The sequence below is a fragment of the Trichosurus vulpecula genome, chromosome 5 (assembly GCF_011100635.1).
Source record: "Trichosurus vulpecula isolate mTriVul1 chromosome 5, mTriVul1.pri, whole genome shotgun sequence".
In the NCBI taxonomy this organism is placed as follows: domain Eukaryota; kingdom Metazoa; phylum Chordata; class Mammalia; order Diprotodontia; family Phalangeridae; genus Trichosurus; species Trichosurus vulpecula.
Window position 1 is genome coordinate 1,972,124 of NC_050577.1, and position 23,411 is coordinate 1,995,534.

Genomic DNA, 23,411 nt, shown 5'->3' on the forward strand with positions numbered 1-23,411 from the left:
ACATCGCCCTCTTCAGTCCGCCTGCGGTCCACATCGCCCTCTTCAGTCCGCCTGCGGTCCACATCGCCCCCTTCAGTCCGCCTGCGGTCATCATCGCCCCCTTCAGTCCGCCTGCGGTCCACATCGCCCCCTTCAGTCCGCCTGCGGTCCACATCGCCCCCTTCAGTCCGCCTGCGGTCCACATCGCCCCCTTCAGTCCGCCTGCGGTCATCATCGCCCCCTTCAGTCCGCCTGCGGTCCACATCGCCCCCTTCAGTCCGCCTGCGGTCACCATCGCCCCCTTCAGTCCGCCTGCGGTCCACATCGCCCCCTTCAGTCCGCCTGCGGTCATCATCGCCCCCTTCAGTCCGCCTGCGGTCCACATCGCCCCCTTCGGTCCGCCTGCGGTCACCATCGCCCCCTTCGGTCCGCCTGCGGTCATCATCGCCCCCTTCGGTCCGCCTGCGGTCCACATCGCCCCCTTCGGTCCGCCTGCGGTCACCATCGCCCCCTTCGGTCCGCCTGCGGTCACCATCGCCCCCTTCGGTCCGCCTGCGGTCATCATCGCCCCCTTCAGTCCGCCTGCGGTCATCATCGCCCCCTTCGGTCCGCCTGCGGTCCACATCGCCCCCTTCGGTCCGCCTGCGGTCATCATCGCCCCCTTCGGTCCGCCTGCGGTCCACATCGCCCCCTTCGGTCCGCCTGCGGTCACCATCGCCCCCTTCGGTCCGCCTGCGGTCATCATCGCCCCCTTCAGTCCGCCTGCGGTCCACATCGTTCTCTTCCAGAGGCCGGCGCGCGGCTTCCTCGGGAGTCCCCTGCGATCGCCTTGGGTCACCGTGGTGCTGCGCAGAGCCGAGTCAGTCACCGTTCTCGGTGCGACAATGTTGCGGTTACTGCGCGCAGCGATCTCCCGGCTCTGCTCGCTTCACTGCATCAGCTCGGGGAAGTCTTTCCGTTTTTCTGACATCGCCCTGCTCGTCATCGCTTAGAGCGCACAACACAGAAAGAGGATTTTTCGCTGAAGGCTTAAATGAGGGGATCTGGATGAGGCACCAGGGCTCATCAGGGATCCCCAGGCTGGGCCGGCCCCCTCCGTGGCACCGTGCACAGCGCCGCTGATATCCGGGGGAATCTTCAGGAATAAAGTCTGCACCGCACAGCCCCTGGACACAGAGCACACCAAGCAGGCGAAGTCAGAGGGATCTGGGTTCAAATCTCACCTCAACCCTCACTAGCTTTGTGAGTCACTTCCGGACTCTGAGCCTGTTTCTCCATCTGTGAAATGGAATAACAGCGGTGCGTATAGACAAGGGCGTGTGAGGATCACAGGAGAGGATGAGTGTAAAGCGTTCTGTAGAGTTCTAAATGTTGGGCTGGAACAAGGGCCCACGGAGAGGGATGAGGGCACACCCTCCATAACTGGCTCTGCCCAGCCTCAGCTACAGGGCCTCCCACGCTTCCCTCACCAATAAAGTGGGTATGGCCCGTGGGCTGCCCGCCTTCTGCCCCCTCCAGGGCCACGGGAGCCGACTGCTCACCTCTGCCTGGCTTTCTGAGGTTTGCAGTGAGGCAGGGCTGCACGTCCAGACGCTCACTCGAGCCTCCCAGCAGCCCTGCCATGTAAATGCTCTTATTCTCCCCATTACGTAGGCAAGGAAACCGAGGCAGGCATAGCTTAAGTGACTTGCTCAGGGTCACCCAACTAGTACATGCCTGAGGCAGGTCTGGAACTCAGATCTACATGACCCTAGGTCCAGCCCTCGGCCTATAACTACAGAGCACACAAGGAAAATCAATGAGCACAGAGATGCTTTCTCACTGTTCCTCAGGCCTTGGCATGGGCCGTCCTCCGTGCAGGGAAGGGATGCCCTCCCCACTCACCTCTGACCTTTAGCTTCCCTGGCTTCCTTCAAGGCCAGCACAAATCCCTCCTTCTGCAGCCCTTTCCTGCCTGCCTCCTGTCCTCCCAGCCCTGAGTGCCTCCCCCCGAGATTACCTTCCATCACTGACTGCATCTCGTGCCTAGCACAGTGTGAAGTCAAAACCTGCCTTTGCAGCTCCCAGGCAAACACACCTCATCCCTCCCTTGTGGGACAACCCTTGGACAAGGCAATGGTCTTCTAGCCCCAATCCCTCTGTTCTCCAGGCTAAACATCGTCTGTGCTTGCCATCCTGTTCGGGAGAGACCCTGATGGCGGGGCCTGTGTTCAAAATGTGTTCACTTGGCCACCACCGGGGGATTTGAAAAAGACCCCATGGCTACAGGCTTGGCTGGGGGGGAGGGGCGGGGAGGCATTTCTAAATTCCTAGAAGACCGAAGCCCCATGAGAAGCACACAGAGGTAGGGCAGCTCTAAAAAGGTGATTTTATTATATACTTTTAAAAAACACCAACTGTGTAAGAGATTTGTGGTTTCACATACAAGCCAAATTTTCTGTTCCTCACAAATGGAATCGTTCTTATTTGTTGGGAATTGCCAAGTTCAGAATAACAATTTTTTTTCAAGTTCTTGCCCTATCAGCACAACCCAAGCATAGCTGTCAGCCGGGGCTGGTTCCGGCCTTCTGCAGCCGCCCTCTGGACTGCTCGGCTCTCAGACCATAAGGAAAAGCTGTGACTTGGCACACCTTTCTAGTGTGCATGCACGCCCCCTGGGCTCTGCACCGTATCAGTAAACGCTGTGGCTACATTGAGGACCAGGCTTCTTCGGCCCCTTTGGGCCCCAAATGAGACCAGCTCAGCCTCTTCCGGACAAGCCCCACCGCCCCACTCCCCAGATGACGGCCACTTCCCTCTCAGCCATAAATCAGCTACTGAATGTCCTTCGAGGTCCTCACCACAAAGGAACTGTACAGAAAGGAAGGAGCACTGAGAAAACGAACGTTTGGCATTGGCTGAAAACTTTATTGGGATTTACACAGACCCACGGAGTGTTGGCCCCCACCCTCCACCTGCCTCCAAGAAGAAAGCATCGGACTGTTTGTACGCACGAGGGCTACTCCTTGGAGGCTGCCTTGTAGTGTGCCAGCGTGCGGGCAGAAGGGTCAGCGGCCTCGATCCATTTGGGCATCCAGTAGTGCATGAGCCAGTCCGCACGGCCGGGATAGTGCTTTTCAAATATTTGCCGGTAGTAGTAGCCTTCCTTTGTCTTGGGAGTGTTCAGTGGAAACTTTTTGGCAGCATTTTCCAGCAAGGAGTCAGAGACCTACATGGGTAGGTTGAGCCATAAATAAGAGGACTGACCAATGGCTTCAGGAAGATGAGACAAAAGCCTGACCTCCCTGAAGGTAGAGGTGGTGGCTCCTCTGCATGGTGCCCAGCCCAGGAAGGGTTCCTGAAGCCCAGAGAGAAGCCTCGGGAGGCATGGCCCATGGAGCTTGGCCCACTTCCTGCTCACTCCTTCCCTCCCTCCTGTGGGGTCAGAGGGGAGGGAAGAGCAACAGGAGGCAAGAGCCTTGATAACGGCAGCATTACTGCCAGCACCTTCCCCTGCACACCTGAAGGCCTGGCTGGCTCTGTCTCCACTTGACCCCCCACTGCCCCACATGTGCCCATCAGAGAATGAGTCCAGTGAAACAAGGAAACCTGGAAAACGTTACCACTGCCTGGGCAGGGCTCTCTGTCTAGCTGACCACTCCATCAGGAGGCCTGACACAGAGCTGAATGAACTCCGGCCCCTCAGACATCCACAGGCTCCTCGGAAAATCTCCAATGGCATCCTGCCTCTGCTCAAAGCCTTGGGAGCCTGCCCCGACCTGGTGCAGTGCTACACATCTTCCCTGGTGTGAACACCCTCCCTTGTCTCTAATGTGTTATGAGGTTTTTGTTTCCCTGAAGGTCAAAGTCACAAGCTAGCTAAGGCAGCAGGGCTCCCGGGTACCTGATGCTCGATGTGCTCCTGAAGAATGGTGAACCAGGACTTCTTGACAGAGGTGATTCCATCACTAAAGGCTTCTTTCGGGCGCCAGAGAATTTCTTTGGGCAACAGGCTGGAGTCCTGAAACGCCTCCCTCAGAAGATGTTTCTCCACCCCATTCTGAATGGAAGAAGCTGGGTGAGCACAGCTGTCCTCACCTGACCCCCTGACCTATCCCGGGTGAGGAGAGGCATCCACTGCCATACTTGTTCAGGTACCTTTGGGATCCGGAGTTCTGGGGGCAGGGACAGGTAATAGGAGGCAAATCTGTGATCCAGGAATGGAACCCGCAGCTCTAGGCTGGAGAAAGAAGAGAGGTGGGGAATGCAGGAGCTCTAGCACCCCCAATGGCCCCCTAGCCCATCCGAGACCCTGCTGACCAGCCTCTAACTGTAAAGCAGTCACGTGTGAAGGACATGTGGGCTGCCATCAGCTGGGGAGAAGGCCAAGGAAGGAGGCTGCCCTTGGCGTGAGCTGGGCAGGCCAATGGACCAAGGCCCAAACAAAGGCTCCCATCCATCCCTCCCATCCCTGACAGACTCCAGTTCACCGGAGCAGGTTTACATAGAACACCTGGGCCCAATGAGCACCCCTGCTCTGGGGATCCGGGGGTGTGCTCTGTTCCAGAGTCCTGGCTCCCTCCTCACTGGTCTCCTACTGGGGACCTGACTTAGAACTCTGATTGAAAACAAGTGGCAGCCACAGTGGTGGAGAAGACCATGCAGGCCAGAGGCATGTATAAGGCACCTACTGTGTACGTGCAGACACCAGCAGCCAGGGAAACCTCTTGAGGCCCTCCTGGCAGGTCAGGGGACAGAGGAAAGATTCAGTTAAGAAAACTAATGACCCATCTGAATGTTCTCGTGTCTCCCCAGGAGTCCCTGACGCAGGGACTGGTCCCCTTTGGTCTCCACTCTAGCGCCACGCGTGCTGCCTCGCACACAGCAGGGCCTCCAAAATCTCTGGTGGCCTCAAGCTGAAGGCCTGGCCTTCTCCCACTGACCTGGCCAAGGCCTCCCATCCCTGGATGCCCAGGGACAGAGTGGGACCTCCCAGTTACTGGGACTGCAGACACCATCACTGAGGACTGCAAATCTTTATCCCTTAAAAGAGCGGCTCCGTCCCCGAGCACATCTCTGCTGGGACTTTACAGGACAATTGTTCTGTTCTCAAGACTTAGTGAGGAGGGGCAGCTGGGGGGCTGAGTGGTGAGAGCACAGGCCCTGGAGTCAGAAAAGACGTGAGTCCAAATCCAGCCTCAGACATTTACTACCTATGTGACTGTGAGCAAGTCACTTAACCCCGACTGCCTCCGAAAGAAGACCTGAGGAGGGCATGGCAGAGAGGTCAGGATGCTGTGCTGAGAGTCAGAGGGACCTGGGTTTGGGTCCAGCCTTGACTGCTACGTAACTGCACAATCCTGTAACCAGAGGACACATCCACGCCCACTGAGTCTAGCCCTCAGAGCTCGCTGTAAACTTAGCTGCCATCACCATGGTACTGCTAACCCTCATTACCTGCCCCAGTGGCAGTGCCCAGGATTGCCCCCAGAGGGCGGCCTTTCTACACAGGCACCGGCTCCAGCCCAGGTGCCCCCCCAGCTCTGCCTGATTCTGGCCAGCTCAGAGCTGGGGCTGACTTCCGGTCTGGACTTTTCTCAGCCCAGACCTGGGACCCTCCCTGGCGTGGGTTACCCGTGTGCGGCTGTGGTGCGGTCAGCACGCAGGACGTCAAAGAGATAGAGCTCCTTCAGAAGCCTCTCGCTCTCCTCCTGGGCATCCTCGGCAGACGGCGCCTGCATCCAGCAAACACAGAGGCGCCAGAAGCGTGAGCTCTTGCCTGAGAGGGGCCCTGCCATGCTACTGCACCCACTTTACAGATGGGGAGGGAGAACAGGAAGGGAGGAGGAGAGGGAGGGGAAAAATGAAGGGAGGAGAGACCCTGGGAAAGTGTCCTTTTTTCTCCTTCAGAAAACACCCTCTTGACTCAAAGAGCAAATGAACCAAGTGATCCAGACCCGCCCCTCATGCCCACACGCTGGCCACGGGGGCCTTCGTGCGTGCTGACCATAGGGGTCCTCATGCACGCTGGGGCACTGGGGCACCAGAAGGTCCCTGTGCTCAGCCACTGAGGGGTAGGGCCATCTCTTTTTCCTCCCAGAACGCAGAGCCCTCAATTACCACCAGGATGAGAGGACAAGAGCCACCTGAAGAAGGGAATTATGGGGCCTTCTCGAACCCAGAGGTATCTGGGTTCAAGTCCCACCTGGTATCTACTGGCTGGATGACCCTGGGCAAGTCACTGCACCTCTCAGGGCTGTCGGTGGCAGAGAGGGTGCTGACCTGCATCAGCAGAGGGAGTTTCCCTACACTCATCAAATCCTGAGTCTGGTCCCCCTGTCCCGACACCAAAGTGCTGACCCCAGTGTCCTGAGCAGGGCCTAGGACAGGCAGGTTTACCTGGTGAAAATAAATATAACCCTGAGTGAGCTCATCAGAGCCTTCTCCAGAGAAGACGACCACACTATCCGTGTTCTTCCGGATGTACTTAGAAACCAGGTACATGCCTGAAGAGAGAGGAAAACTGGGTCGTGGAGGGTGGGGGCCAGCCCCGCCTAGGGCCGCACCCCTGAACCACCGCAGCTTCCAATGCACATCCCAGGGGCTCCCAATGCCCAGCCTGGCAGCCCTGCTCCTACACCACCATCCCTAGTCACGACGCACATACACTGGGTGGGGAGGGAAGGGAGGTGTGGCTGCCACACCCCTGGGCCCACAAGGGCTCCCTGGGGTTTCCTGAGGCCCCATCGGGTATTGTCAGGGCCTTCCCTAAGAGTCCCCTACCGCTACAGACTCAGGCTCTGTCCCTTCTGACTGTGAGACCCTGCCTCTTGTCTCTTTGGGGCACCAAGGGCTTGCTGTAAAGCAATCACTAGGGGGAGAGGCTGACACATGCCAGCCTCCCCACCTTCCACCCCGCACCAGGCTGCAACCTGCCCCAGCAGAGGGCTGACCACAGAACTGACCACACTGGCTGGTTGTCACGGGCATTCTGGGGGGCACCTGGCAGCTGCTGGGGTGACGGAGGAGGCACAGCTGCGTGCCCTGCCATGGATGGGCAGCCCAGGGGACAGGACTCCCCTCTGGTCTCAGGGAGCCGGCAGGGCACCAAGGGTGCTCACAGCCTGCTGGGCTCCACCCACCAGGCGGCCCTGCAGATCACGGTTTTGGATACTCGTTCTGCACAAGGGCCAACTCACCCACAGACGCTCGGACGGTTGTGATGTCATAGGTCTCCAGGCTGAAGATGACTTCGTCCAGGGCCTGGATGCCCTCCTCTGAACTGAAGAGGACCTCGTGGTGCTCACTCCCAATGTGAGCTGCCACCTGGATCGGAGAGGAAGCCAGATGCCTCACAGAGACTATCCAGCTTAGGTCCCAGGCCTCCCAAGCAGCGCAGGACGGTTTCTCAGACCCTTGCTATCCCTGGCTCAGGCCTCAGGGGCCAAACTAAACAAGCTGATCCCTCCTCCACAGCCCCCTGCCCTGGGTCAAATCACCACCACCTGGTCACTCCATCCTGACTCCAGCTATGGTCTTGTCCTCCCACATCCACAATGCTTCCTAAGCCAACTGTCACCTATGGGGCCGCTCTGAACTGAAGGATGGGCACCTCATCCCCTGTCCACCAGGCCATCCTTGGCAGGAGGAAGAGGGGGCGAGGAGGGGAGAAAGAGGAGGAGGAGGGGAGGAGGGGGAGTGGGGAAGGAGGAGGAGGAGGAGAGGAGGAAGGGGAGAGGGAGGGAGGGGAGAAAGAAGGGGGGAGAGGAAGAGGAGGCTTCCCTTCTATTAGAAAGAGCCTTTGCCAAGCCCAAGTCTCCCAAGCTACAAGTTGCAGGATGAGATGAAGAGAAGCTCCCCAGGTCCCTCCCCCACCCCAGCCCAGCCCCAGACCTCAGCTCTTCTAGCCAAGGCACCAGAGCTCAGGTGCTGCTGACCTTCCGAGCAGCCAACAAATCTGGGCTGTCTTCCATGCCAATTGCGAATGTCTGCAGCGGGTAGGAGACTTCGGCCTCCTTCAGCTGCTTCAGGAGGGTGGCGGCCACCAAACTGGAATCCAGACCCCCTGAGGAAGCAAACATGTGATGAGATGGTGGAGCTGACCACGGCATTGGGGAGGGCAGGGCGCAGCTGGAGGCAGAGATAGGGGGCAGAGGCAGCTGGAGGCGGAGATGGGGGGGGCAGAGGAAGCCAAAGGTGGAGATGGGGGGGTGCAGAGGCACCCACAAGTGGAGATGGCGGGGTGCAGAGGCAGCCACAAGCAGATATGGGGGGGGCAGAGGCAGCTGGAGGTGGAGTTGGGGGGTGGTGCAGAGGCAGCCACAGGCAGATATGGGGGCGGGCAGAGGCAGCTGGAGGCAGAGATGGGGGGAGGCGTGCAGAGGCAGCCACAGGTAGAGATGGGGGGGGGGGGCAGAGGAACAGGTCAAGCCAAAGTAAAGCCAGAGATGGAAGAGCACAGAGCAGAAAAGCAGGGCCAGCGGGGAACCTCTGTAGGTCAAGAAGCATGTATTAAGCTAAGTGTCTACTATGTGCCAGGCACTGCGCTAGCACTGGGGGATACAAAAGTGGGCAGAAGCCAGGCCCTGCCCTCAGGGCGCTCTCTGTCTAATGAGAAAACCAAGCAAACTCATGCAAATGAGGCACATAAAGGATGAACAGGAAATAATGGAAAGAAAGGAGACACTGAACTGTGAGTCAGTGTGTGCTGAGCACCAGAAGGAAGAAGACTAGGCATGGAGGAGGCCGGAGGGAGGGAGGCCAGAGGGAAGCCAGAGGGGGGCCAGAGAGAGGCCAGGGAGATGGCCAGAGGGAGGGAGGCCAGAGGGAAGCCAGAGGGGGGCCAGAGGGAGGCCAGGGAGATGGCCAGAGGGAGGGAGGCCAGAGGGAAGCCAGAGGGGGGCCAGAGAGAGGCCAGGGAGGCCAGAGGGGGGGCCAGGGAGATGGCCAGAGGGAAGCCAGAGGGGGGCCAGAGAGAGGCCAGGGAGGCCAGAGGGGGGCCAGAGAAAAGGAAGCCAGAAGGAGGCCAGGGAGGCCCGTCCAGCCACGCAGCAGACTGGACACCAGAAGGAGTTCCAGAGATGGATGTACGGTTGTATTCCTGGGGCAGCCTGGAGACTGGGGTCCCTGGCCTCATAAGTATGTGTGGGGAGGGAGGCATGAGTAGCCTGGGCAGGTGAGGAAGGGCTCTGTCTGCCAAGCAGAGCATCTGGTCGCTGCTCCCAAGGGGCCACAGGGAGCCACAGGACTGGGTCAAGTCAATGTATTTCATTTTGCACACTTAAGGCCCTTGTTCTGAGAAGGTTAGCCAGCTTTTACCAGATGCCCAGCCTTGCTGGAGCCAGACTGCCAAGGGCTTCCAGTGACAAGGAGAGGAGCCTGGCTGAAGGGAAATGCAGCGGAGAGCCCTTGATGCTCCTTGCCGCCGTGGTCAGACCCGGCAACCACGGACATCCAGAGAAAGACTGGATTCCGGGAGACCAACGAAGAGGCCCTGCAATGGTCCCGTAGAGAGGCTAGACGGGCATGGGAGTGGCCTGGGAGGAGCTAAGTGTGGAGGCTGACTGCAGCTTTTAAGGCTCTGGGGGTGAGAGCGGGAAGCAGAGGATGGCTCTGGGAGGCCACAGGAGCAGTCTCAGGCTGACCCCCAAGGCTGGCCCTGGGCTAGGTGCTCCCCTCCCATGCATGTCCCACCCTGAGGGGGGGCGGCCGGGCAGCCTCTTCACCTGAGAGGAGACAGCCAATCCTTCGGTCAGTCATCAAGCGCTTCCGAACTGCGTGGTCAAAGAGCAAACGGATGTTCCCCTTCACTGCTTCGAGATCAAAGCCTGGGAATGGAGCAGAAACATGAGAGTTCCCTTCCATGGCACCCCGCCCCCCCTAGCCCAGCCCACCCAAGCCCCAGCCCCCTCCCAGCCTCCACTACCTGAAGACAGCTTCTCCAGCGGGTAGTAGAGGGCATGCAGGGGCGGGTCCTTGCAGCTGTGAAACTTCACCATCTCCACAGACACCACCTTCCCATTGGTCTTTAGGTCCAGGACCTCGTAATGGCCAGGAGGGAAGGGGTCGATCTGAAGGTGGGGAGCCATGGGGTACTTCAAGTCAACCAGGCCTGCGGGTGTAGGGACACGAAGGAGGGACATGCGCAATGATGTCCTGGCCCAGCCTGCCCAACTTTCAGAGCACGCACTGCCGTGCCTCCATGAGGGATGGACAAAAGGCACTCGTCTCTGATGTCCACCACCCCAGGGGGAGCAAGAGACGACTGTCAGGCACCCAGAAATCCCTGAGGGGAGCAGCAGGCAGGGCCCTGGGACCCTCAGGGAAGCAGCAGGCAGGGGTCCCAGCACTCTCAGAGGAAGGGGGCGGGGGCAGAGGGACACCCCGGGGGGAGGAGCAGGTGGGGAAGGCCAGCAGCCTCGGGGGAGCAGCAGGTGGAGCCCTGGCACCAATGGTCAGCCTGTTCCCCTGACATCAGGTGCTCCTTGGACCACTCGCAGTAGCCCAGACCCCAAAGGCCAGGAACGCTGGGACCTTTAGACTGTAAGAGGCTCCAGTCTTAAGGATGGCCACTAGAGGGCTCAGGCTCAGACAAAGCTCTATTGCGGCAGCTCTGTGGGTGAAACACGGGGCCAGGGACCCCTCATGACCACTGACCCAGGCACGATGGACTCCCAGCTCAAGCCAGAGGCCACAGAAGGGAGAAGAGAGAAAGTGAGGCTTGGAACCAGAAAACCCCAACAAGCTGGCACCCTCTCTGTCCAATGGCTCATTGACCTCCAAGGACCCTTCCAGCTGAGCAGGACCCCACACCCCTGCCCCAGGACGCTCTGAGCAGGTCTGGCTCAATGGTGTCACCTTGGTGGTGCCCCTGAGCCCTCTCCAGCTCGTTTCTTCAATTACAAAGTGAGTGACCTCCACACATTCCACCAAGGGAGTGAATGTGAACCACGGAAGCCAGGTGTGAATCCTGGCTCTGTGGCTTGCTGGCAAGGCTCTCCCCCATCCTATGCCCCCTCAGTTCCCCCCCAGTAATGCGGGGAGAGGGATGATAAGATGACCGCAAACATGGACCCCAGTTAGCGGGGTCGGGGGTCAGAGAAGCGGGGCATAAAGCCTGACCCTGCTGCTCTCACTGGCAAGGCACCACCCCACTGAGCCTCATCCGAGAGATGAAGGGACCCTTCAGAAGCAGGACGGGCAGGGACACAGAAAGATGCTTTACCCAGAGCAGCCTCTCCTTGCTGTGTCCTGGGTGGCCCGGGGCCAGGCCTGCCCCCCACTGTGTGGACCCTGCTAAGATAAGGAGCCCAGCAGTGCCCCCTCCCCCCCAGCCACAGCTGCTTCCCCCCTCCCCACCCCTACCCCCTGTGGACCCTGTTGATAAGGGCTGCTGTCCTTGCCAAGTCCTGTGGGCCTCAGCCCCAGGCAGCAAGTGCCTAAGACACTAGGACGGGGCAGGGGGAGAAGGCTCTCCCATTCACATGCCCTCATTAGGTTTTCATTTGGATTTATGGGGCGCTGGGTCTGAGGCTGTCTCCCCTCCTGGCCAGGAGCCAGGCCAAGGCCACCTGTGCTCCCATTCTGGGCCTGGGACACACAGTGCCTGCCAAGACCAGTGGGCTCAGCTCTCCACACACCAGGGCAGGCCACATGTTCATTTGGTCTGGGTGGGTTACATGGCTATGCCCTTCACACACAGCAAGGCTCCTGCCTGCCATGGGCCACGGCCACCAAGGCAGGTCCAGCCCTCGGAGTGGGAAGGTTCTGAAGGCAATAGCATCTGACCTAGGGTACCCCCTGGCCAGGGAGTCCGGAGCCATGCCCTAGACAGGCCAGCTTCCCCAGGGTGCCCTTCCTGAAACGACACGTCCAGAGCTAAAGAGGACCCAGCTGTGGCCTGACCAGGACAGAGGGCCGAGGTACTCCTGGAACCTGTGCTCGCTGGCCATGCCTGAATACACTCACTCTCTTGATGGCCGAGAGGCTTGTGTCAGCAGGGGCCAGGCTGCTGGGGCCACATCTAGGCCTTGTTCAGACTCACACAGCGGAACAGGGTGATGCCTGACAGGAAAGAACACTCCCCACCAGAGGTCCAGTGGTCAGGACCCCCTCTTCCCCAGAGGTCTGACAGTCAGGACCCCCCTGAGATGGATGGGTCACCCCACACCTTCAGTCCTCCTACTGGAGGAAGCAGAAGACACTCAAACTAAATAAACTTGAGGTATCACATCCTTCAATCTGTCCCAAACCCTGAATGCTGCCCACTGGGCCACCACGCTGCCTCTGATCCTGGCTCTCAGGACCATCTAATGAGGGGTAAGAAGAGAGGATGGCCTCACCCTGGGTTCACTGGGATCTGAGGGGCCCACATCTGGCCTGGGCCACGGAGGGACTCTGGTGTCAGCTTTGCCTTGAGGAACATGGCTGGTGGCATCTGGGCTCCTGTCCTCTGGCGTGCTCTGAGGGGGTCTGGGCGGGGGTGGGGGGGCCTTCCCCCAAATGAGACACATTAGCCCCTCCCCCCACATGCACATGCACGTGTACACACCACACAAGTACACACGCACACACACATGCACCCACAAACATGCTCACACACACGAGCCAAAGGACCAAATCCAGGCCACCGACACTTCCGTGCCCCATTCTACCTTTGGCTTCTGAGCACACGGCCAGAAATCCTTCCTCCGTCAGCACTCTAAACAGCGGCCGGACACCAAACGTGTCACGCCCCAGGAACACCTTGCGGTTGGCAGTGTCCAGCAGGATGAAGGCAAACACGCCATCCAGCAAGGGGGCTGTCTGCTCGATGCCACCTCTGTCATAAAGGTGGAGGAGGATCTCCCCGTCGACCTGTGTCTGGTACTCAAATCCAAAGTGCTTCTGCAGCTGGGGGGGGGGGGGTACAATTCAACACCAGGCATGAGGCTCAGTACCCACCCATCCTGGTTTCTAGAAACAGGGCCGGCCTACGCTCTTCTTTCTCCCCTGCCCCCAGACTGAGGGACGCAAGCACCCCAGAACAGGAGCTGGCTGCAGCCAGCCCCCCATGTCACGTTCTCGGGGCAGTCAAAGAAACAGCGCATCTGACCTGGGCTGCCAGGTGACTAGGGCCAGGAAGGCCCTCTGAGCTGCCCTGGGCCTGCCCTCCCTTCACCGGCACATGTGGCTTCCACTCAAGACCACAGGGTCACTCAGTGGCTGGGGGATCCACACTGGACGGAGCCTCAGACCAGCTGGGTGACCCTGGGCAAGTGCCTCAATGTGCCCAACCGTAATATGAGCAAATGTAAAAAGAGCAACAGCTCTGCGGGGTTGCTGTGTAAGCTGTTTGGCAGAGGGGCTAAGTGTGTGGGTCAGCTCCGTCTGCCTTGGTATCCCTGGTGCTCAGTAGGTGCCACATAAATGCTTGTTCCTTCCTCTCTTCCTGAAGTCTGTGCTTCCTCCCTGCCCATGTATCCTGGTACCAGCCCTCCAAGGACTCCCCTACAGCCCAGCACATGGCAGCTGAGCAAGGCAGGGACAGCTTCAGTGCCTTCAGGAGCCCCTCCTTTCCCAGCCTCCACCTGGAGCACAGTCCTCGGTCCTAAGTCTGGGGAGGGGACCAACAAATCCGACTTAGCCATTTCTGAGCAGAGAATACTGGGGAGGGATGGAAGAGAAGGGAGTGGACAAGAGGGAAAGGAAGGGGGAGAGGGAAGAGGAGGGAGAAGGAAGGAGGGGGAGAGGGAAAGAGGGAGGGGAGAGGGAAGGGAGAGGAGAGGGAAGGAGGAGGAGAGAGGAGGGAGAAGGAAGGAGAAGAGGGGGGAAGGAGGGGAGAGAGAGCGGAGGAAGAGGGAGGGGAGAGAGGGGAAGGAGAGGAGAGGGAGAAGGAAGGAGGGTGGCTAAGTGGGACAGTAAAGGAACATCAAAGCCAGCCCGCCAAAATGGAGGTGGGGGGGATTCAATTCGATCAGCCCAACGGTGGGCAGCTAACCAAAATCAATTCAACATACATTTATTAGGTGCCTAGGAAGAGTAAGGTGGTCCCGAAATATGAAAAAAGAGGCTGAAAAGAGTCCCTACCCTCAGGGAGTTCACAGTCTACTGGAGGGAGACCATGCAAACTAGCTACAAAGCAAGCAACAGACAGGATAAATGGGAAATAAGAAAAGGGAGGGAAGGCTTCCAGCAGAAGACGGGATTTTGGTTGGGACTTGAAGAGGTGAAAGGTGGAGAGGCGCTCGACACCCCGAAATATTGACGCACCGGGTCCTGCCGAAAGAATTCGACTCAAGCCCTCTTAGCCAAAGAAAAAGACAAAGTTTATTAGGGACCAGCCACACCGGCCAGATCCTCCAGCAGCCCCGCCATAGGCTAGACTCCTAAAGAATCTGAGCGCCTTGTGAAGGCCGGATGGGATTTAAATACATAAAAGATTGTGGGAAGAATGAGGGGTTGTCTGGGGTGACTGGTGGGGGGCTTTTGGGATGGTCCTGAGGGGAAGTCTAAGGAAGATAAGGTGGAGCCAGAGTCCAGGATCCAAGATAGTGAGATATCAAGGTTGGGAAGTAACTGAAGGCATGCATGTCTAAAGTAACAATAGAGGGAGAGATCTAGGCCTAATAAGAATCAAGCAGGGAAGAGTCAAGGAGAATTCCTAAAGAAAAATGGGCTTTTTTTAGGGGTTAGGAAGAAAAGGTCTCTGGGCCTGTACCCCATCAGACTTAAGGAAACCAGGGAGGTCAGGAGTCCTCCGAAAGTAGGAGAGTGTTCCAGGCTCGGAGGATAGCCCGAGAGAATGCTGGGAGCCAGGAGCCTGGAGCTGGAGGATCTTGTTCATCGAACAGCCAGGAGGCCTTGGTCACTGAATCAAAGTGGACGTGTCAGGGACTGAGGTGCGAGAATATTAGAAAGGGAGGGGAGGAGGGGACAGCTGACAAAGGGCTTTGAGTGCCAAGGGAGCCTTCTGTACTTGTTCCCAGAGGCAAGCGGAAACCACAGGAGTTTGTGGAATGGGGGGCGTGGGGCAACATGGTCAGACCCACGTTTTAGGAAAATTGCTTTAGTGACTTTAGGGGCATTTTTGAAATCCTGGCGGGAATAAGGGAGGCGAAATTGACCACAGATGTAACAAAGGTGAAAGCGACCAGAGATGTCTGGGAGGGTGAAATCGACCAGAGGTAGAGTAGGTGAAATGAACCAGAAATGTCTGGGAGTTGAAATTGACAGGCCTTGGCACCACAGTGATACTTCTGTGAAAGAGTTGGGAGCCAGGGAGACTGGAAGAACAGGGGTGCTAAAGGCAGTAATGAAGCCGTGTCCCAGGAGGCCCGAAGCCCCCTCCCCCCGAGTTCGGGCCGAAGGAGCGATGGAATGTGCCCCCAGCCCCCCACCCCCACCCAGTGTGACGGAATGTGCCCGGAGCTGCGCCCCCTGTTCCTCACCTGCCGGTGGTTATAGATCTCACCATTGTAACACAGCCACAGGGAGGGGAACTTCTGCAGGCGGAGGGGCTGCATGCCGGACACGGGGTCCACCACAGCCAGCCGGTGGAAGCCGAAGCAACAGTTGGTGAAGCCCCGCACATTCTCGAAGCGGAAGGCGTCGGGACCCCGGTGGGCGACCTTCATGGCGCTCAGACATTGCGCCGGCAGGCCCTCATCGCTGCCGAACAGCGCCCAGATGCCGCACATGGCGAGGCCTCAGTTTACCCCTGATGAGCTAGACAGAGCTCCGGACCGCCCGGGATATGTGAGGAGGAAGCGAGGTCTGGATCGCCGAACAGCGGCGGGGGACGGCGAGAGGTGGACAGAGACGGAGGGGAGGGCCGGGGCGGGTCAGGGCGGGGCCGCCCCGCCCTCCTTCACTCTAGGACAGGCCGCCACACCCTTCTCCGCCCCGTCCTCCCCTCCCCCCGCCGCTGCCCCGCCGCAGTCTGATGCAACACCGGGGCCCACGTGGAGGAGGCTGCGAGTGAGCGCGCTTCCGGCAAGGGAAGATGACGTCAAGGAAGCGCTGTCCGCCATCTGCCTCGCCCACCCAGGAGGTGCGCGTGCGTGAGCGGAAGTGAGGGTGGGCCATCGAGAGGCCACTTCCGCCATGAGCCTCCTTGACCCAGATCAGAGGCCAAGTGTCTCCAGTAATTCCCTAGGGGAATCCCTCGTGCCCTACGTCTCCAGTGGAGTGCCACAGGGCTCTGTACTTAGCCCTGGGTGGGGTGACACATTGACTAGTGGCTCGGCCGGAGGGCTAACACAGTTCATAACCCTTGGCTGCGAATAATCGCCTTCACAAGTAGGAGGGGCAGGGCTTGGGCATCATCCTGTCCAAAAAAGATCAGGGGATCCTAGTGGACTGCAAGCTCAGCGGATGTTCAGGGGACTGGACAGCCGGAGTGAGAAGGGCTCAAAGCCCTAGATTCACCTTGGGCTGCAGAAGATGATTTAAGGAGAGACCGCCCCTCCCCCCAGTGGACCCCACCTGACCTGGAGGACTAAGGGTCACCCTGGGAGGGTCTGAAGGAATCAGGGCGTGTTGTTATGCGCCCCCCCCAGTTTCTCCATCTTGCCCAAGCTCACCCCACTGTTTGTACTCCCATCTCCACGGAAGTAATCCTGCCTCAGCTTGTCCCACTGTTTGCGTTCTTCCCCTTTAAGTACCCTGCCTCGCTGCTGTTCGATTTGAGTAATGACTCGCAACAGCCCCGCGCTTGAATAAATCCACATCCAAATGTATATCCGGGTCCAGCTCGCTTTTTTTCGGCACAACAGTGTCCTGCCTGAAAAGGAGAAGGCTGGGGGCTGGCGAGGAGACGCGGAAGAGGCAAGGAGGAGCCCCAGATTTGGGCCTGATGCGCTGAGAGCTGTCCAACTGCTGAAACTGCCGCTGCTCAGTGGTGGCAGAGGTGGCAGAGGCTGGACACACCACTCCACCTCTCTCGCCTTTTCCTCCTCCCTGGGGGTCTTCAGGCAGAGGCTGGCAGCCCCACCCCTCCTCCTCCCTGAGGGTCTTCACGAAGCCCCCCTCCCCACCTTCAGTGAGAGAGAACCCTCTTTGTATGTAGATCAGTCCAAGGAACTGGAACAAGGACCAAAACTCTGCCTCTGGTTTCTGGACCCTCCCCCAGGGGCCGCTGCCTGTGGCTGGGCATATCCTGGACGGCAGGTACTGTTGTTCCTTCTGTCCTGGCAACCCTCTCCCATCCTAGCGATGCCCCTGACGCATAGTAGGTGTTTAATAGATGGTTTGGCACTGGATTAGAGGAGGAGGTGGCAGAGCGCATTTAGGGTTAGGGTTAGGGTTGCTGAGCGATTTCCAGCTCATGCCATAGAGTTACAGCTGACTACGCCCCTCCCTTTGAAGAGGGTTTGGGGTGAGGGGTGCTCGACACCCCAAAGTACCGACACACCAGGTCCTGCCGAAAGAATTCGACTCAAGCTTTCTCAGCCAAGGGAAAAGATAAAGTTTATTAAGAGTTAGCCAAATGGGCCTGATGAGGGTTTGGGGTGAGAGGTGCTCGACACCCCAAAGTACCGAAACACCGGGTCCTGCCGAAAGAATTCGACTCAAGCTTTCTCAGCCAAGGGAAAAGATAAAGTTTATTAGGAGTTAGCCAAATAAGCCTGCCCCGAGAGATCCCACCCCTTGCGGCGCCTGTAAAGAAAAAAAGGGCCAGATCAGTCTGAGCTAGATTGGATCTGACCGCCCTCCTGGAGGCAAGATGGAGATTATATACACAAGGGTTGTGGGAGGGATTGAGGGGTGGTCTGGGGTGGCCAGAGGAGGGGTCTAGGGAGGGACTCAAGGAGGAGTCTAAGGAGGAGCTTGAAGGGACTGGGATGAGGTCAAATTCCCAGGCGGGGGCCATAGCTGAAGGCTATATGGGAATGACAACCCATAAAGGGCTGGGGTACCGGAGCTAGGGTATAGACATTTTGATCAGGAAACAGGATTAAGGGTGGGAGGTCGTTGGGAAAACAAGATTAAGGGTGGGAAACAGCTGGACAATAGAGGACTGGGCAGGGTAGGCATTTGGGCTTAATGGTTATAGCCTCAGGCCAAGGCCAGGTCGAGTGGGAAGATTCAAGGAGAGTTCAAGGTTTCAAGGGGTTCCCAGAGACTGCCCTCATCAGGCCTGCCCCGAGAGATCCCACCCCTTGTGGTGCCTGTAAGGAAAGTGGGCCAGATCAATCTGAGCTAGACTGGATCTGACCCCCTTCATAGAGGCAAGATGGAGATTATATACACAAAGATTGTGGGAGGGATTGAGGGGTGGTCTGGGGTGACCAGAGGAGGGGTTTAGGGAGGACTTGAGGGCCTCCTTCACGGCACTCTGCAAAGTCAGCAAGCTAGATCAAATTCAGGCCACCTGCAAATGTGATCAGCATGGCTTCATTCAAGCACTGACAAGGTTTGTGTCGAGGAGAGAGCCCCGTGGCACTCTGCTTGAGACTTCCTTCTGTTGTACCAGAAGCAAGTGAGACATGCCACAAAATATAAGTTTTAAATGGAGAATTTATTAGCTGACGGCCATCGGGGTACTGCAACCCAAATCAATGGCAACGTGTTGGGGTGACAGCTTGACTTATATAGGACATGTGGGTGATGGGGTACAGGCCCAGAGACCTTTTCTTCCTAACCCCCAAAAAAGCCCATTTGTCTTTAAGAATTCTCCTTGACTCTTCCCTGCTTGATTCGGTTTTAGCCTGAGGCTATAGCCTCGCATTCTTATTAGGCCCAAATCTCTCCCTCTATTGTAACTTTAGACATGCATGCCTTCAGTTACTTCCCAACCTTGATATCTCACTATCTTGGATCCTGGACTCTGGCTCCACCTTATCTTCCTTAGACTTCCCCTCAGGACCATCCCAAAAGCCCCCCACCAGTCACCCCAGACAACCCCTCATTCTTCCCACAATCTTTTATGTATTTAAATCCCATCCGGCCTTCACAAGGCGCTCAGATTCTTTAGGAGTCTAGCCTATGGTGGGGCTACTGGAGGATCTGGCCAGTGTAGCTGGTCCCTAATAAACTTTGTCTTTTTCTTTGGCTAAGAAGGCTTGAGTCGAATTCTTTCAGCAGGACCCGGTGCATCAATATTTTGGGGTGTCGAGCATCTCTCAACCTTTCACCTCTTCATGGGGGTACAGTGATTAATCATCTCCTGGAACCTACAGGCCAGATCACAGAGTGGGGGGAACAGGAACAAAGGTCCTGGCTGATCAAAAGATTGAGTCAGGTTATCGTAAAGTGAGATAATCTCATTGACATTCCTTGGTGGAGTCAAGGAGCCCCAGGGATATCTGCTAGACAGAAAGGGTCTGCCAGGTTATCCTTCAGTGGGATGGTCCTATCTATTGACATTCCTTGGAGGAGTTGCAGGGCCCCAGGGATGTCTGCTAAATGCCGAAGAGATCTGAGTCCATTGTTTCTGAGGGTGCTTGTCAGTAGCTAGGGGTTTCTCAGGGGTTCCTAATTTTTCCAGTATTACACTTCCAAGCGGACACATCACTGGTCTCTGGGCCCAACCAATCTTTCAACCCCAAACGGTCCTAATGTCAGCATTCCCATCTTCTCTTAGGGCAGCTGTTATACCAGAAGCGAGTGAGACACACCACAGAGTATAAGTTTTAAGTGGAGAATTTATTAGCCGGCAGCCATTGGGGTACTGCACCACAGCTCGATGGCCACGTTTGAAGCGACAGGGTAGTTTATATAGGTATTTACATGCCAAGTCACAGGGTGGTCTGGGGGTACAGGAACAAAGGCCCTGACAGATCACAGATTCTGACAGGTTATCGTTAAGTGGGATAACCTTATCTATTGACATTCCTTGGAGGAATCACGGAGCCCTGGGATGTTTGCTAGACTCCAAAAGGTCTGAGTCCACTCTTTAGTATGCAAAACTGGGGTTTGTAGTTAGGGGCTGGGGGCAGGGTTTTTTCTAGCAATAGCTGGCTACTTAAGTACCACACAGCAGACCCGAGCTCTTGTCCACTCTGACCCATCCCTTTATGTATCCCCTTCCCATTCCCTGGACCTGGCTCTGCTTACAGAATTTTAGGTCTCCTGTCTCCAAATGCTGTGGAATCTGTTCTCTTCACCTCTCACTTGCATCTCAACCTAGGCTGTTAATCACAAAGTCTAAACCAGAGTGGTCCCTTGCCCCTGGGCTGCATGTCCTCCCCTGTCAATCACAAAGTCTGAGCCAGAGCAGTCCCTTCTCCTGGGCTGCCTGTCCTCCCCTGTCAATCACAAAGTCTAAGCCAGAGTGGTCCCTTCTCCAGGGCTGCCTGTCCTCCCGGGTCAATCAAAAAGTCTAAGCCAGAGTGGTCCCTTCCCCTGTGAGCCCACAATGGCATGAATATATGATGAAGTAATTGACACAAAAAGATAAAGACATGGGGCTAGGTGAGTCATATAGTCAAGCTGTAGACTGACTTTAATGGAGTTACTGACAGTATTTTATACAGGTTAATTACTGAGTCATCCTGACTTCAAAGAAAAGTACAATAAAGCATTGATTAAGTTTTTTATCTCCTTGTTCCTAGGAGTGAGACACTATTTTTACTCAAGGCTAACCAAACTGAAACATTTATGTTCTCTTGCATATAGATAAGCAGGCTGAAGCATTTCTGTCATCACCCATGTGGGCAATCAGCTACAAAGGCAGATTTTCTTTGCCAAGTCTTCTTATCCTAAAAATGGCCTTGCCATGCATAGGCCCATTTTAAATTGACCCTGCCTTGCAGAGGTCTAAGAGGCCTAAACAGGATAGAGCTGGCTCCCCACATCTCCCCCCTTTTTATTCTGAAATTTTAGGTGGCTAAAACATAGCGTTCATTATCCTAAGGACAGAAGGTAGACAAAAAATTACCATGACCAAACAAAAAATATAAGGTAGTGTATGGAAAACAGTCAAAAACACATTATTAAATGGGTTAATTTTTTTTGAAAATATCAATAATTGTTTTTGCTACCCTGGAAGAGGGGCATTTCACTCTTTTGGCATTCCAATCAATCCCCCCCTTTCTCTTTTGTAGACACTTCACCATTATAGATACATGTGAACTCTTCCCCTTAACCATCACCCACTTAAGTAAATATGGGAAGGATTGATAGACGCATTGACAAATCAAAGGGGGTAGTCTCCTGTATGAATATAGATACATAGACTCAAAAAGAAATAAAAAATGCAATTGTCTCTTTAAGATTCAAAAAGTCCTTTCTTATACAGCTGTCTGGCAGGGAACATTGTCAATGAAATCCTCTGGTCCTTGGTATGTGTTCCACCATCTCCAGCACAATATCTTCTTCTTCTTGTCTTCCTATAGGAATCAGCTTTCTGTCCATTCTCCTACAAGAATGATCTTGGCACAATTTTAAATTACCATCTCTAATCCTAATAATCCTGATCATTTTTACAAACTCAAAATTTGAACCATGGCCAATTGTCATATTTAAGAAATTCACATCAAAAGCCAGTATCTTACACTTGACATACATCCATTATTAATTTCCTCACTAGGAGGATGAGATCTCACTTAAGGAATTAATAACAGGCTTCAATACATACATAAATACATTAAATTGTCAATTTTTAACACAATGCATATAGAATCTTAACCTTTTAGTCATGCCATGTTTCTTTGATGGCACTTACAAAGTAAACCACAAACACCTTTTCTTTTTTTTTTTTTTTAGCATCATTAGTTGTAACAAAACTTTAGACAAGGATGATATTAATCAAATAACAAAATAACATTCTCACATTGCTTAAGGAACATTTACAAAGTGAGCCCTAAGTGGCTAGCATGCATTTCTACCCTTGTGCATAAAACTTTACTAAGTTGGTGAAAAAGTCCTGAAGTAACACTAAATCCAAAGTATTGTAACAAAGTTTCTAGTTATTACAAAATTCTTAGATGTCACAAAGTTTCTTAGTCAAAGAGGTGTTGTAACAGAATCTCACATTGTTAGCAGTAAGAGACTGATCACAGGAAAAATACTACTACTCTTAGAATCCTTTTTATCTATTGAACATAAACTTGCAATTTCTTAGCAAGCCAAGTTCATTGTTTAGAATTTACATAAATCAAACAAGTTCTTTCCCAGGGCTGATGAACTAGCCCACAGGGGTCTTGACAATTTTACAAAATAAGGAGAAGTAACATGGATCTCAGAAAAGGGTTAATAGAAAAACCTTGGGCCTGTCTGCTATCTTTTGCCTTTTCTCTGAGCGCACTTATTCAAGGTGGAGGTTTTCTAAACATCATGCAAAGGATTTTACAAAACTTTTCTTCCTAAAACTATATCCTTTTCTCAGAAAGAGCTTACAATTTATCCTGATATTATTATTAATTTCTAAGTACTAAACAATTCTTAAATTTGATCACAAAAACTTTTCCACATAATTGAAGAGAAAAAAAAGAGAGAAAACTAAACATAGTTTTGTAAATAACTTAATTAACAATCTCACAAATTCCTAAATGATAGCAAAACAATTAAAGACAAAATTTGGTAATTTATGATTTCTTAAATTACAACACTACAAAATGTTATAATACATGGTCAATTAGAATGATTTAAAAGTTTTCTAACTCAGTACAATTCTTAGCCTAACAACATTTAGATTATAAAAGAATTTGCTTTTCTAACAACACAGATGATACAGTTGCTTACCAAGTTATACAATAAGGAAAATTTTAGAAATATAACAATATCATAAACAATTATCATCAATTTAAACTTCAAAACCAAAACCAATTAATTACTGTTAAACCTGAAAATTTGGTTGAAGGAAACAACAGAGCTAGGTGATAGAAAAATCCATGTTGTTTATTATTTTCCCTTAAAGCATAGCGGAGCTAGCTTACTTGTACGTACAAGGAGTCAGAGTATAAACAGCGTCTCTGTGTCTCATTACATTCCATAACATAGTATATACCTGTAGAATATTAAGCAAGGTAATCTCTCTTGGGGTTAGGGTAATGTCCTTAGGTCAGTCTAATCTGGCCTGTTGACAGAGGTAAGGGTATTTATTACCTGAGCAAACTTTTAGAGAGAACAAGAAGCCAAGGTCCTGGATCTTCATCCAGTTACTCATTAAATCAGGCTCTGGGTCTACTTGAAATTAGAAATGATATAAAATAGTATAATATTTTCCACATTACCTTTCTGGTGGCTTTACCTCAGTCAGTTGTGATCCCAAATTGCCTGATACAGAGAATCATTCATCTCACATTGAAGAAAATTCACATAAAATTAATGAATATGAAGCAATTATTTTTAACTTAAAACAGTCTATATTCAAATAGCATTTATTTTATGACAAGCATTGTGCTAAGCACCTTTATAATCGTGTGATCTTTGTAATGTCCCTGGGAATGAATTCCGCCACCATCCCCTTATTGAACAGTAAACTTAAAGTAAATAGAATTTTCTTGGGGCTATATAGTTAATAAATTTCT

At 54.3% G+C, this 23,411-nt stretch overlaps 1 protein-coding gene across 1 annotated transcript; it reads right to left on the bottom strand.

Moving 5' to 3' along the window:
- Nucleotides 1–2,865: 2,865 nt before the first annotated feature.
- ASNS (asparagine synthetase (glutamine-hydrolyzing)) lies at nt 2,866–15,973 on the bottom strand. The gene is made up of 11 exons (XM_036760195.1): nt 15,387–15,973; nt 12,612–12,849; nt 9,884–10,069; nt 9,684–9,785; nt 7,896–8,023; nt 7,158–7,284; nt 6,358–6,464; nt 5,593–5,693; nt 4,117–4,198; nt 3,863–4,018; nt 2,866–3,187 (listed from the first exon to the last, which is right to left on the bottom strand). Exons 1-11 carry the CDS (start codon nt 15,633–15,635, stop codon nt 2,978–2,980), a joined length of 1,686 nt encoding a protein of 561 aa, XP_036616090.1. The 5' UTR covers nt 15,636–15,973; the 3' UTR covers nt 2,866–2,977.
- Nucleotides 15,974–23,411: the final 7,438 nt, after the last annotated feature.